Source organism: Halyomorpha halys, unplaced genomic scaffold (genome assembly GCF_000696795.3).
Source record: "Halyomorpha halys isolate HHAL.00 unplaced genomic scaffold, Hhal_1.1 Scaffold24.1, whole genome shotgun sequence".
NCBI lineage: Eukaryota > Metazoa > Arthropoda > Insecta > Hemiptera > Pentatomidae > Halyomorpha > Halyomorpha halys.
In genome coordinates, this window is record NW_027107648.1 from 2,062,435 (window position 1) to 2,079,451 (window position 17,017).

At 28.6% G+C, this 17,017-nt stretch overlaps 1 protein-coding gene across 3 annotated transcripts in view; it reads right to left on the reverse strand.

Annotated features, from left to right (window-relative positions):
- Nucleotides 1–6,134, reverse strand: part of LOC106682604 (uncharacterized) — a 43,491-nt gene extending 37,357 nt beyond the window's left edge. For all 3 annotated transcript variants that reach the window (XM_014423558.3, XM_014423562.3, XM_014423551.3), the window contains exon 1: nt 5,808–6,134. In XM_014423558.3, the coding sequence (XP_014279044.1) occupies nt 5,808–5,945 (138 nt within the window). In that variant the 5' untranslated portion in view covers nt 5,946–6,134. The remainder of the gene's footprint in view (nt 1–5,807) is intronic.
- Nucleotides 6,135–17,017: the final 10,883 nt, after the last annotated feature.

The following is a 17,017-nucleotide window of genomic DNA, read 5'->3' on the forward strand; positions in this document are numbered from 1 at the left end:
ACTAATAATCTTTCACGAGTTAAGAGTTTTTATTTTCCAAAAAAATATTATATAAAAGAGTATATAACACTTAAAAAATAGTGAATGCTATAAAATGACTAGAAAAAATAATTTAATAATAAAATTGATAAAAAAAATAGGCCTACATAGATTTAATTTATAGTACAATAACAGTTGTTTAACTCGAAATTAATCTATTGCAACCGCAATCACTTCTTGCAAAGTATTTTGTATAATATAGATTCTTGTTGATTAAATTAAAAAAAAAAAAGTATTTCATTATTTAAATTGAATCCAGTTTTAGATAATCATATTATTGATATAATTAAAGACGAATTCGTCAACTAAGCTGTAATTTGAACCAAACACTATTAATCCAATTTTTTTGCTTAAAAACTTAAAAGCAACTATTAATTCCTTTAAACGACTGCTAGTTTTTAATTATGGAGGTTAACTATATAAATTAAAATAAAACAGGGAAAGAGATCTCCGTCACTTATTAGGTCGTACTGCCTCTTTTTTTTTAAAATATTAGATAAAAAGATTATTCTAATTTAATAGATTTTATGACATGAAATTAAGTAGCAACAAAATACTATCAGTAATTTTTTTTTTTGAAAACATATATATTGTGTATATTGTATAAACGCTCGTTAATTGAATTTTTAAAAATAGATAATTGAATAAATTTATTTTTAACACAATTATAATTATTTTTATTATTAATAAAGACTTATTGTTGTTGAGGTTAATGTTCCCAAAAAATTATTTATATTAAAAATATTTTTCATTTTTTTGTTTGTATTAATCAGTGAATTTTAAGACTTAAAAATTAAAAAACAACTATTAATTTAAACAACTGTTACTTTATGAATTATGTCGGGAAAACTAAATAAATTTTCTAAAGCATATATATTGTGTATATTATATAAACGCAAGTTAATTAAATTTAAAAAATAGATAATTAAAATTATTTTTATTATTATAAACAACTGATTGTTGTAAGGGTTATTTTCCAAAAAAGATTATTTATTTTAATTATTTTATATATTCGTGTGTGAGGGTGGTTTTGTTTATAAGTTGAGAGAAAAAAAGGATCAAATTTGTTTTAAATTAAGAATAAAGATTATTTATATTAAATAATCTATATTTACCATAATAATAAAATATATTTTATCAAAATGTTTTTATTTTTATTAATCAATAGATTTTAAGGTTTAAAAACTTAAAAGCAACTATTAATTTTAACGACTGTTACTTTATGAATTATGTAGGGAAAACTATATAAATTAAAATATAGTATGAGGAAGTGGTCTGCCTCCCCTCATATATTTTTTTTTCTAAAGCATATATATTGTGTATATTATATAAGCGCTAGTTAATTAAATTTTAAAAAATAAATAATTTTTTAACTCAATTATAATTATTTTTATTATTATACACGACTGAGTGCTGTAATGGTTAACTTTCCCAAATAATTATTTATATTAAAAAATATTCTGAGAGAATATCTCTTCTCCCCCTCTATTATGCATATTACCATTTATTGTTTACCTAATTTAAAATTTTTTTTACAACGTTTACTTTAAAATTATTTTCGTTATTGTGGCTTGCTAACTGCCATCCCCACACCTCCCAATACAAACGGCCCACTCTGACTTTGACTTCCGTCAAAACAGGTATGAATTCTGTTCTATCATTTGATTTTATTCTTTTCTTTTTTATCTCTTAATTTGTACTTTCTTTAATAGTTCTTTTATTTTATCTCTTATCTATCTGTTACTATTACCCTTTCCATTTACCGTTTACAACCTTTAATTTTTCTTATTATATTTTACTTTTCATTGTATACCTCTGTTATTTTCCACTTATGTTTTTTTTATTTTTTTTAACTATGTCAAGTGTGTATCTTTTTTAGCCCTGACCAAGCCCTGCAACGTGGGGCGAAACGTTGGCTCAATAAAAATAGTATTATCATTTACTATTTGAGTTTTTTTGACCGCACCCGGACCATATTCCATTAAATTAATTAAAAATTAATTAGTTGATAATCTTCTCATTACTGATATGATTAAAGACGAATTCCTTAACTAAAGAGTAATTTGAATAAAGCAATTTTCCTGACACGATCCACAATGAAAAGAACGTGCTGGGAAGTTTCCACGCGAGCTTATAGTTGCTCATGTTAATTCCTTTTGACAATTATATTACGACTCGTTTTGAAACATCGAAACAGCTAATTTATATTAATTATAAAAACACAAGCAAACACTGTTAATTTTGTTTAAGACGTGTCAACAAAAGAGGTAGAAAAGTCAATGACTGTGAAAACCTTATCAATTAAAAACAGTGATAGAACCGACTCGCGCCAATAGGAAACCTTTCGCGGATATTATCACGAACAGATAAAACGATAGGATAATTTTTTAACAGAGTCTATAGCGTTTTTATTAATTTCATTTTAATTAAATATATGTAAGCGAGCTGGTCATTTAATGTCCTAACACGTATGAATGGTACAATATTAAATATATTGGACCAACATATTTCTTAGAAAAAAAAAAAAAGTCTAACATAAAGTGAACATTTCCATGGAGACAATTATAATGAGACTCGATTGAAACATCTGAACAGCTATTGATAAAGACAGATCAACAATTTCGCAACTTTAGGTGGATGCCAATGACTGACAACCTTATCTATTAAACTCCGTGATATCATGGACTCTCGCCAGTAGGAAACCTTTCGCGTATTAGTATTATCATAAATAGATAACGAACAGAATAGTTCTTAAACGCAATATACAGCAAACTAATTGAAGATTTTACATTTTTTTTTTTAAATTAAATGCTTATAAGCAAACTGGGCATTAAATCCAACACTGATTTAACCTGACGGTTATAAGAAAAAATCCATACAACTCTTACAACAGAAGTTAAAAATGGTTACATTTTAAAAATATTTTAAATACAATAAAAACACTAAAAATAATTCTGTTTATTGCATTTGAAGATTTTTTTTTCCCTGAAGACAAAATAGACTATCTAATAAATTTGTGAAAAGTCGATATCATGGTAATTACAAAAAATTTAAATAATAAAATTAACAAATTCTATATATTTAAAAAAAAATGTAAATGTTTATAATATATAATAAAAAGATACATTATAATTAATAATAAGAATATTACATATATAACAATAGACATCTTCCATATATTCCTGTAAGGTTTATTAGTGTTCGAGACCATTTACCTAAGTAGAGACTTATGCTTTTTCTTAGGAAAGGATTGGAAAAAAGACACATTTTTGCATTTTCACTAATTGGACATTTAATGTCCTTACTGCCAAGTGCAATTACCCATGGTCAGGCCATAAATCAGCCAGGTACATCTTTTAGGGAAGTACGTACCCTTGGGTACATAAGCCCTCGGACTGACAATGCACAGATGGAAGAAAGGTTCGTTGGGTATGGTCCTAAAGGTAATTAGGGTCCCTCAGGTATCTGAAGGGTCTCTTACCTGGTCCAGGTAGCTAGCGACCTCTCTAGGAAACCTTTAGTACCTACAGATAGCCCTTAACACTCTAAAATTTAGAACCGGCAATACAGAAAACGGCCTTTCTATATTTCCTAAAATGCCGAAAAGTTTGCAACTCAGTTCTGCATAAAATAATTAACTTACCAAAAATTGATATTTAGATATTATATTACGTTAATATTATATTACGTGAATACAGAATGTAATTTTTTAGACAAATAAATATGTTATACATAAGCCTAAAGAATATTTTATCCTAACTTTCAAACTACAATTTAATTTACTATAAATAAAAGAAAAAAAAATGTATACAATACAAGTTTTAAATGAAAATTGATTAAGTGTTGAATGGCATACTTATCAACGGTATCAATCCCAGCATGTTGATATCGATATCATTATCATTATCATTGATATCAGAAAAAGTTGTTTATATCAAAGCAATGGTTGGCAAAGTAAACTTATTTAATTAAGAAAAATTTAGAATAGCGTATTAGATATAAATAAATGAAAATCATAATAATTTGCAACTATTAGTTAAATTTTTAACAAATAAATATTAATAAACAAGTGGGAAAAATTAAATAAATGAAAACTTTTAAACAAATTTAGGTCTTTAAAAATAGACATAATTGTTAGAAACTGTTATAAATAATGTGAAAAAATGGAGAAGCCATTTTCTAGAAGCCATTACTGAAAACAATTTTACCTTTCAGATACAACCAACAGTTTTAGTTTACATCAACGGAAAAATATAAAAGTACAATCAAATAAATATTTTAAACAGAAAATGTTAATAGAGAGAAATGTTTAAAAAGACAGCTCCCTATGTGTTAAGCATTATCAGGCAGATAAGAAATGTTTTGAGGCATGGACTCCCATGAGTCTGATAGCAGATGTTACAAGAAGCCAAAATATAAACTAATTAAGAAAAATCTAAAATAAATTTATCACCACTGATTTACTTAATATGTAGAAGAATTAAAATAAAGCATAGCATTAAATATATCAAGTGCAATTTTTTTTTAAAAACTAATTCAAAACGACAAATGAACTGTACATTTAAGGAATGATAATTTAAGACAAAATAAATAAAATTGAAAATGCAACATATACAAACAACTAACATCTTCAGTAAAACATTAAGAAAAGATTACAAGAGAAGTTTGATAGAGGGAGAACCTAACTATACAAATCCACACTAACTTAAGAAAATTGCTAAAAAGAAAGTTAGACCAAAAAGAAAATTAACTGAGGTGAATTAAGCAAATATCATCAAATTTCATATTTATATAACACTCTAAATAAGGCACAAACTAACGCCATAATTTCTTATGGATGTAACAGAAAAAAATAAAATGGCTTACTTCAACAAGCCATTTATACTAACTAGAAACTAGAAAAATTTTAAAGTAAATATAATATGCAACAATTATACTTAACTAACATGCAAAATTTAGTTTTTTTTGTTTTTTTTCTTTCAAAGAAATAGAATTTAAATTTTAAAAACTGAAGGTATCTAGCAAAAACTATATTTTATATATTAAATTATATTTATTACAAATTATATTTTATTATAATTCACTAAAACTGAAATAAAAACATGGCCTAAAAATAATAATTTCGACTAACCTAGAAAAAAACATTATTAAAATTTAAAAATAAACTATATATATACATCCCAACTAAGAAAACAAAATGAAAATATCGTGAATAAACCACAAATGTTTTGATAAAAAACAGATGAGTGTATCTTATATCTATAGCGTTATCAGGGTTATCTAGACAAAGGCTAAACAATGAATTGGGATTTGTTGAATATTAACTACCGAAATAAACAAACTGGTTTAGAGACACTATAGAATTATCAGAAATAGGAAACTACCATTAAAATAAAAATGAACTTCATTTTACATAATAATATAAAAAAAATGTCCCGGAATCAAAATCATTTCGTTCCGAAGTTGGTCCAGTTCGAGATACAGGCTAAGGTCACAGAAGAAGCATGGATGTAAAATAGGCACATGTGCCTACACATATTTCCCAATGCCAAAAATCATATCAAATAACATTATAAAATCGTTTAAAAAAAACAAATCCGCAAATAAAACGTGAAGTATCAGTTAATGCGAAGGAGCTTAAGCTACACAACAAAGCAGGTAAACTCTTATCAATACATCTTATCTGGTAATCTTATAAATAGGCCAAGGGATAGATAAATAAGAATACACATTTAATTAGTGATTATGTAAACAATATAGCTACTTACAGAGACTTGCAGACATGTGGCTAATATATTTGGTATATTCCGTTCCTGTCCTTCTTCATTGAATATGGATAACTTCACTCCGTCCCGTGATAAACAAAGACGACATAGTTGGTAAAACTTATTAGGTACGTTTGACATCTTAAAATAACTAAACAAGAAGAGACTTAAGTACAAGTAAAAGGGGAACTAAAATTGTGGAGACCCAAGAGCTACATTGAGTGAACAGCTCACTGGCTGAAACTGTAATGAAGGACTGATAAGTTCCCGATTCTCACACAGCTCATGCTCAGAGAACGGTTCCCTAACTTCTACATTCCATCCACCCCCTCTCCTCCCAGCGAGGGAGGTCAAAAACATGCATGCCTTCTACATCTGCCATATTTTCTTATCTGTCTATCTTCTTTTTTTAAATATTAATAATAAACTTAATAGTTTGAAAGTATTGTAAGAAAAAAATAATTTTTTTTTTATTAATTACATAAGATAAATCACAGTATTCTCTTTTTATAACAATACCCACTAAACTATAAAATGAATATTTTAGTTTCGTTCTGTTCATTTTATTTTCACCAAAAATATGTCTGTAAAATTATTAAATCAGTTCTGTACAATCAGTTCGGATTTTTTTCGGCAGTAGTATTCAGAATTAACGTGAATTTTAATTATAAACTGTTTAATGAAAGCATTGTTTAGAATTGAATGTTTAATTTAAATTTTAACTTTAAAAATCCTATCCTTTTTTATTTATTGATCAAAAAATAAGCCAGAAACGTAAGAGAGTACAGTACCCTTTTCCATGTAATAAGTCATTGTTCTATATCAAATAAACAGAAGCTCATACATAATTCAGGCATCCACTCTTAACCATTTATTTTTATTCATTCTTGAAAATTAAAAAAATATAAAAAATAAAGGAGCTTTTTGTGGCTATATTTTTTTTTCCATGATAAAAAAAAAATAAAAAATAATTTTTATAAAGTTTATTATTCAATTTTTTTTATGTATATTGTATAAATGATGGTCCTACAAAAAGTTCAGTATTTTACTTTAAAAAAATTTATTTTTTTGGTAAATTTTATTAATGTACTTATTGAAAAATCTAAATGTAAGTATTACAAACTAAGAGCATTTAATGAAAACAAGAAGTCACGAACTATTAGCTATAGTGCTTACATTAATAGTCACTAATAAATTAATGAAAACATTACTCATAATTAGCTTAAAATATATTTCTCTATTATTAGAGTTTCAAATAATTAATTTAATGTAGTAATTCTGCAAATTTTTCATTTGTTTACATTTCAACTTTAATTTATGACGAGATATAGAAGCTAATGATTCTATTTTCTAATTTGAATAAAGCCTTAAAAAAAAGGAATTCTCTATGTAGTTTATTCTTGTATAGTTTTCAATAATGTTAAAAAAATATTATATATAAATGTAGAGAAGAGAGAAATTGTTGAACAAGAAAACATGAATTGCCGGCTATGTGAACTTCCCTCTTTGAAGAGGCTCCACTGTTTTTAGCAGTAAATAAAAATAAAAGCTTGTTCAGCTTCAGTTCATGTTCTCTAGTTTACCCACTTTGTCTCATCTCATAGAATGGACAATAGCTATGTTTCACATTTTTGTTTGTTGCATGCCTCTTCCCCTGTCTGCACTGTAACGTTTTCATCCCAATAACAAGGGAAAGGCCCTTATGTCGATAGAAGAGGCATGAGGAAACACACAGCGTGGAAGTGGCTTAAAGTTGACTATTGAGGAGGATTTGAATGATACTACAAATAATAATTGACTAGGTTTCACAAACTTTATGAATACCCTGTTGGTGCATCAATAAATAATTAACTGGATGTATGACGGGATATATGAGTAATTAGACTAGATAGACACATGAAAAGGTATATGAATGTATTTTAAATATTGAAATATGTTCTATCAATTTTAATCTGTTATAGTTTTCTTTGTAATTAAAAAATAAATGAAGAAAATCTGTTTCTTACCAACTGTGATTCAAGGTGTTATGGTCAACAACAATGTTTTATTTTATTTATAAATAAAACTTTACAATGACAAGGCATGACTGATCTTGTATTTACTTAGTGATTAGGTATTATTTATTAACCAATAGTAATACATGGCAGTGATATGCTCAGCATAAAACAATTATTTATTAGATAATGATTTTGGTAGAATCAAGATCTAAAAAATTGGAATATTTGTATTATTTATATCTATTTTCGGTGACTTAAATTTCTAAATAATGATTATAATTCATATTTTTTTATTAATTTATTGCACTTTAATCACAATCATACATGTTTTGACAACAATATATTTAACTTTTTATTAAAAAAAAAATAGGTAAAAAATCTTAACCTTACAACCGATGAAATAGTCTTCACATCATTATTGATGTTAAAGGATAACCACCATTCAGGCTCTACAACCAGGTTCCGCTCAACATATTGAAGGATCAGGTACTCACTCGCTTTTAGTTGCTGAGTTTCCCAAAGGCATCTACCTATCTCCAGAGTTGGCCTTCTGCTAAGCAATCAGTCTTGAGTACAAACCTCAGAGTTAAAAGTTTAGTTTCATCTTGCTTCTTAAAACTTGAAGCTTATTTGAGGCTAAAACCTTGAGTAAAGTCTCCTATTTTTAGAAATATAAAATTCTCTTTATTTTCTATTATATTTACATCATTTTAAATGTTGAACATTTTTCTATTTATTTTACATATTTACCACTTTTATCAATGTATTTATGAATAAATTGACAGTTTTTTTGACCACCATGTCATACCAGTTACCTGCCAATTTTTTGAGAGAATAGTGTACCTCATTTTTCACCTGAGCTAAATCATCCTCTGGCCCAATTTTCTTTCAACAAAGGCCCTCAGTCTGTCCGTTTTTTAAGGTTTTAAGAGCACCTTTCAGCATTTATTACGGCCCCAGCAGGCAAAAAATCTGTTAAAATTAAAAAAACTGTCTGCCAGTAAAGTCATGCCAATTTTGGGATCAAAATACAATATTACTGATCAAGTTTATATTTGCTGGAACCATAATAAACCTGAAACATTATCGTACATACTCTCTATTCCCTATGTTGAAAGAACATTTGGAAGGAGGAGGCTTCAAAGATAATATAAAACATGAGCTTCAACAAGGATATTGCAGGGAACTGACATGACATGAGATTAATATGATGTAAATATTAGCAAAATCAAAGGAACTTTGTTTATAAAAAAAAAAAAAGGATACCTTACTTTTGGCATTATCCTTGTATAAAACTAAATGAAGGTTTTTTTTTTTCGTGCATGCTCAATTTTTTATTTTTGAAAACAAATTAATAACCGTCCGCCACAATACATCCTTTGCAATGAGGCAGACCCTCTCACTCACTCAGATATTACAAACATCAGTAAATTCAGTATAATATAACATTATCAAAACTACTACTTAAAATTAAGAATCATTGAATATAATTGAAGGTCTCAACTAAATAAATTTTAGTGCTGCAATGAATATATTAAATGTAGAATCGACAAAGATGATTGCGGTTGGTTTACCTCATCTCATAAAAACTATACATTTCATCCAACAACAGAATTTCCTTGCTTGAAAAATATATGAGAAATAATCCATTAGCCAATAAATGCCTTAATTTAGCTGAATGCAGTCATATGGTGAAAATTAAGAAGAATGACAGACCCAAATGGGTGATCATTCTCCTCAGGAGAAACCTATCGGATTTTAATAAAATTTAAAGTGTAATCAACTATTTTATGGAAAACCTTATCCATTTCTCTATAAACGTCAAAATCAATACAGCGTTCAGAATTATTTTCTCTTGTGAAAACGATACTTTGCTGCTGATACAGTTAAAAAAACTTGTGAAAACACAAATATTATGGTAAAAAACATACATCAAAATAATTTTATTGAAACTATTATTGAACCATAATAATATCACTGTTAAAATAGTATTAAACCACCTCACCTACACATCTCTCATAGCCATTCATACATTTAAAAAATTATAGATAATATTTTTTTACTTAGTATCAATGTCCTTGTCCGTTAATAAATGTTAGATTTTCATGTGAGCATTTCCTGTATACACCCTCTTTCCTTTGATTTCTTTATTAGTCAATTATTCTTTAAAAAATTAAGAGTTATTTATTTAAACATAGAGTTGATTTTTAATAACTTGTAAATAAAAGAAACATTTGACATAATAATAACCCTGATATTTAGGCATAATTTTCTTTGTCACTTAATATTAATTTTACAAATCTCTATTAAATGAAATATTGATTGGATTTTAACTTTTTTCCAGTATATATTTTTTTTAAAGTAAGGAATACATAACCGTATTTATTCTGCAAAATAAAAGTAAAAGGTATTTTCTATAGCAAAATATAACAAAAGAATTAAAAAAAAGTACTGCATCCAAAATAGTATTATTTACTCACAGTACTAAATGATGTGTAAAATTACTATAATTTTGTTTAATATTTTTTTGAGTATTGATTACAAATACTTGTATTCAAAATGGATCGAGTATGAATTTCCTCCACAAACATTACTCGCAGTTTTTCTCCAGTAATCATACTCAACTAACTCAGTATTCTTTAAAATTTCCCTAACTCTTCTAAATGTCTTAATATTTGTAAGTACTGTTTCTTGAACAATGATTTTATAAGGAGCTTGTTTATTCAAGATCATGCTTAACCACCAGAGCCCTGTTTCATAATGAAAGCTAATTAATATTAGTTCAAAATACAAGTATAGAAACCATGTGCTTATTACACTAATACTTTTTTTTTCATAATAGGGAGGACTATTAGTGATATTACAGGAGTTAAAAAGTACTAAAGTACAAGTTACTATTGTACAAATCAGTGTAATTGTTTTAAGTTAAATCGAAAAGACTAATGAAAGGAATATGGTCCGGGTGCGGTCAAAAAAACTCAAATAGTAGAATATACTATTTTATTGAGCCAACGTTTCGCCCCACGTTGCAGGGCTTCGTCAGGGCTAAAAAAGATACAAACACATAGTTACAAAAGGAAAACAAAAACATAAGTGTAAAATAACAGGGGTATAAAATGTAAAAAAGTAAGATATAATAAGAAGAATTAAAGGTAGTGATATAATAGGTATGCATTCTGTCTCATCATTTGATTTGTATTCTTTTTTCTTTTTACATCTCTTTATTTGTATTTTCTTTAATATTTCTTTTCTTATCTATCTGTTACTATTACCCTTTACATTTACTATTTACTACCTTTAATTCTTCTTATTATATCTTACTTTTTTACATTTTATACCCCTGTTATTTTACACTTATGTTTTTGTTTTCCTTTTGTAACTATGTGTTTGTATCTTTTTTAGCCCTGACGAAGCCCTGCAACGTGGGGCGAAACGTTGGCTCAATAAAATAGTATATTCTACTATTTGAGTTTTTTTGACCGCACCCGGACCGTGGACTATCTCCTGGTGGTGAGCACAACTTAATGGTCTTGGAGAGAAAGATTCTCCGTAAAATATTTGGAGCTGTCAAGGTTGACCAAGTATCGAGACGTCAAACAAACCAGGAGCTCAAAGTTTTATATAAGGAACCAGACGTTTTCTAGTTTGTGAGGCTCAGTAGATTGAGGTGGGCAGGGCATGTTGCTCGGATGGCTGAGAGTGATCTGCCAAGGAAAATAGTGGCAGAGGTACTACATGGAGCAAGACGCAGAGGAAGACCACGCCTTTGATGGAGTGATGGTGTGAGTGGTAATGCCAGGACCATGATGGGAGTGAGGAACTGGATGGCAGCCGCACAGGATCATAATGATTAGTGGAGGCTGATGCAGGAGGCCAGGACTTAACATCGAGTTGTGGAGCCAAATTAATAATAATAATGTTGTGTTGTAGGAAATAAATTTTACTTTGGAAATGATTTTATTTTATAGAATAAAACGATAAATATTTGCCTTCAAGTCATAATAAATAGAAGATAAAACTTTTTTGAAAAATAAAAAAATTGGAGCACATGTGTAATGAATTTCACTATGTACTCATTACTCCTACTAACTCCAAGGACCCGAGTTCAAATCCAGCTGGGCAGAAAACTGTTTTCTGTTAGACTGTAGCCGTGAGTCAACTCCTGTGGGTTCTGGAGCCCTCCTGGGGTCCAACCAGCCTCTTAAATTGGGTAAAAATCTGGTGGTCGAGCATCATTCTAACCAAATCACCTCCTTGCACAACCGTTGGCTTAGTAACAATACTTCTTTACAAAGTACTGAACTCCTGACCCTTCATGGGTTGTAGCGGTACAGATTTTAATTTTAATTTTAATGTACTCATTACTTTATTCATACGCTTTGTTTATTTGGAACGATCGTTAATTGGCAGTGTCTAATATGTAAAAGGAAGATGGTCTGAGTATGGTCAAAGAAACTACTCAAATAGTAGTTAAACTATTTAATTTGAGTCAACATTTCGCCCCAAATTGCAGGGCTTCATCATAGCTAAAAAAGATACAAACACTAAAATAAGGTAACTAAGTAAGAAAATAGACAACGTGAAATGAAATTGAACTAAGGTGTGGCTAATTATGATTTAAAATGTATATCTTATTATTATTTTCTTTAATTTACTTTGTTCATTTTTACATATTTTTTCAGAAAAGAAAAAAAAAATTTGAGTGCATGTGTATTTACTTTCACTTTGTACTCATTAATCGTGTATGTTTTATGTATTTGCTAGTATATTTATTTTGGCTATATAAGAATTTTCTCTCTGCTCAAGCAAAAAGAAAATATGCTAGCATGATGGTGAAAAAAATTAGCAATTAAATATTTGTTGCACAAAAAATAGTTTGTAAAGAAAAAATAGCATCAGAGAAGTAAAAATATTTATCTCTATAAAACATTAGTAGATTAACTTGAATTAGTGAATGAAAATAATTTCTTCCTTATTTCAATATAATAATTTAATTCATATTATACAGCAACGTTTCGGGAGATTTCCCCCATCTTCAGGCTGCTGATAACAAAAACTTATATTTAACATATAATTATTCTCCTATTAGTCTTATTAGCTAATATCTAATAATATTATTGTCATTGATGTGTATAAAATTTTTCAAAAGTCCTACATTGCAGGAGAACAATTACCTTTCTGCAGAAAGTACAGACAAAAATTCATACAACTGGTTTTGGTTAATATAGCTTAGTTTTGGCATGTATTGGATTTGATTCTCATGATTCATAGGGCAGTTTGTTAAGAACCTCCATTGCCATTCCATCACAAGCAGGACATAGCTACTGTGGGTCTAAAATATATTTGTGTGGGCCGACAGAGTAATTGCATATTTACCGGATAGTCGTAGTTGGGCAATTATTTTCTAATAAGCTATGAAGCAGCTGATTTTTAGGTAGCTTTGAGGAGGGTCCATTTTAATGAAGAACCTTCCGTACCATGGGTTATAGGTTGATTCTCGTCATAACAGGTGATTTTAACTCATGTTAAGAATTTTTAGTAACCAAAACAAAGTTTGCTTTAAAACGTGGTATCCCACAGAAATGAGGGCCACTTCTAGTCATACCATAAAGTGTGGGGTGTTTCGTTGCAATCTCAGTAGACGCTTAAAACAAGTAGAGAGAGCCAAGGGTTTGTTCCATATTAGAATATTTTAAATGTAGATTTTGTTTTTCAATTTTATGAAAACAATTCAAAATCTCTTTAACTGGTAAATTAAAAGAATGGTTATTGAAAAATAGAGATAACTTCTAAAATAAAATTTCAAAATAACTCAAATAAACTAAAACCATAGAGGAGGATTATAAGTCCAGGAGTCTTCCATACTAAGTGTTAATATATATAAGGATGAATTAATTGTTAACATGTTTCCTCAGGAACTTACTTACCTACTTGTTGGGGAAAGACAGAAGACATGAGCTTGACGTGGTCTTATTGAGTGATTTGATGTGGTCTCATAAGGGATGAGATGCTAAGATTGGTATTTAGCTCAGTGCGAGAGGCAGTGCTCTTTTGTGCTTTTTTCACACCTCATTTTTAACTTCATAAATAAAAATAATTTCATGATATTTATCACTTAGCAACTGTTACTTTGGTTGACAATTTTTTTTAAATTATCTTAATATTATTAATAAAAGTCACTTTTATTAATAATATTGATGACATTTTCTCCATAAAAAATAGCTACCAATTATTAAATTTTTTTTCAACATACATTTACATCATCAAATCATGATAAAAAAATAAAAGCTGATTTAAATGTTAGAGTCAGTCAGTACTTAATTACCTTTTTCCTTTTGCGTAAGTACTGAGTGCAAAGTGTTATATCCTAACAATCTGCAAATCTACCCATCCTTCCATCCCTCTGAGAGGCTTGAGGCCATCCAAAAGATACAAGAAGATATAGATAACATTAACGAATGGACATTAAACAACGATTTGAGATTGAATGGTGGAAAAACTATGGCCATTCTTATTGGTTCCAAGGGCCCACTTCATTCCCTCCCTCACATTCCCTTACTGTTCCTTAACAACCAACCGATTCACTTCTACTTCATAGTAAAAATCCTTGGAGTCACCTTTGACCAACACTTTTCCTGGAATAACCATATTTCCCAGATCATACGCAAATCCAATTGAAACAATTCCTAAGATTCCGTCATTCCTACCCTTAGGATACCCATCAGCTCCTAGTATCCTCCCTTGTTTTCTCTTACTTCAACTATGTTTCCTTGGTCTACAGGAAGCTATCTGCTGATCTAGAGATGAGACTGAAGAGACTCATGAATTACTTTGTTTGATTTATCTTCAGATTTCCCAGGCACTCCAATTGAAATAATTCCAATTCCAGGCACTCCAATTGAATTAATTCGCAAATCCAATTGAAACAATTCCTAAGATTCCGTCATTTCTACCTTTAGGATACCTATCAGCTCCTAGTATCCTCCCTTGTTTTCTCTTACTTCAACTAAGTTTCCTTGGTCTACACAGAGCTATCTGCTGATCTAGAGATGAGACTGAAGAGACTCATGAATTACTTTGTTAGATTTATCTTCAGATTTCCCAGGCACTCTCATGTCTCTCTTTGGTATACCAAGATGAATTAACTTTTGCTCTCCATCCAATCTCCCAAAGGCAATACCTCTATGGTGTTTTCTTATTCCAAGTCTTTAAAATCGAAAAAACCTAGCTATATCCTTGATCTCCTCATCATAAGTATAACCTTCTTCTGGAATTCTCTTCCCATCTCGATTCGCCAATCACATCCATTCTTTGCTTCAAAAAACACCTATTCATTCACTTCCTACACAACCAATCTTATGTTAATGTGTGAACCATGTATTTATTTTTAGGGGACATTTGTACCAGAATAAAATTATTTTTTTTATTTCATTTTCGTTTTCAGTGTAATAAAGTCTACACATAATCAATAATCATTATTACTTTTTTAATTGATTATATCAAACTTTATGTTATTGAAAACTTTTCTAATTGATTAAAATTAAAAAACTGAGTTTCAGGTCTTCATCAGGGGTTGTGGCGTAGAAGGTAGGCTTGCAAAAGTTAATTACCTTATAATTGAAAATTATGAGTTATTTTGTCATAAATTCTTCTTGCATTCAAATAAAATTTATTTCAACAATTTCCATAACATACTGACTATATTCCAATCAATTTACTGAAGGACTGTCTATTACTACTAACCCTTATGATCCATCCAGAAGACTGCTGAAATACTGGCCGAGAGACTTTCTGCATTGATCTCATTGTTATTATTCATTATCTGATTTGTTAAAAAAAAATTAATTTTTAAAAATTTTTCTCTACCATAGAAGATTTGCTTTTTGCTAAAGTAGATAGCAAATTCTTATATGGCCAAAATAGAGATATTTGCAAATAAATAAAAGATAAAAGGAAGATGATCTGGGTGTAGTCAAAGAAAAAACTGAAATAGTATTAAACCATTTATTATGAGTCAACATGGCTAAAAAAGATGTTAACGCTAAAATAAGATAGCAAAGTAAGAGAATAGATAACATGAGATAAAATTGAACTAAGGTGTGCCTAATTATGATATAAAATTTGTGAAAATTATTATAAAAATAAAAAAGTTAATTAATTAATTGTGTATCTTATTTTTCTTTTCTTTAATTTACACTTATTATTAATTATTAAATAAATTTTCAAATATCTTAAATCATAATTAGCCACACCTTAGTTAAATTTTATTTCATGTTATCTATTTTCTTACTTTGTTGCCTTATTTTAGTGTTTGTATCTTTTTTAGCCCTGCAACTTGGGGCAAAATGTTGACTTACATCGTTTAATGACAATTTGAGTTTTTCCTTTGACCACACTCGAACCAACTTCCTTTTATATATTAGACACGATGAATCGATTTGTTACCTTATTTCAGTGTTTGTATCTTTATTAGCCCTACAACATTGGGTCACATTAAATAGTTGAACCACTATTTGAGTTTTTTAATTCAACAAATATTTAATTGCTAATTTTTTTCTCTACCATGCTAGCATATTTGCTTTTTGCTAAAGCAAAGAGAGAAGATTCTTATGTGGCCAAAATAAATATATTAGCAAACAGATAAAACATTAATGAGTACAATGTGAAATTAAATACACATGTACTCAAATTTTTTTTTCTTTACTGAAAAAATATGTAAAAATTATATAAAAATGAAAAAAGTAAATTAGAAAAATAAGAATAATATATATGAATGGAATATAGTCCGGGTGAGGTAAATAAAAATCAAATAGTAAATGGGTATACTATTTTTAAAAATAGTATACCCATTTACTATTTGAGTTTTTTGAACCACACCCACACCATATTCCATTTATCTATACACACGGTCAATCAATAATCTTCCAATAAGATATATATTTTAAATCATAATTAGCGACACCTTAGTTCAATTTTATTTCACGTTGTCTATTTTCTTACTTTGTTACCTTATTTTAGTGTTTGTATCTTTTTTAGTCCTGATAAAGCCCTGCAACTTCGGGCAAAATGTTGACTCACATTAAATAGTTTAATTACTGTTTGAGTTTTTCTTTGATACTCACAGCATCTTCCTTTTATAGATTAGACATGGTCAATTAACTATCTTCCAAATAAATAAAGCTTTTGAATAAAGCATATAAAAGTAATGAGTACATA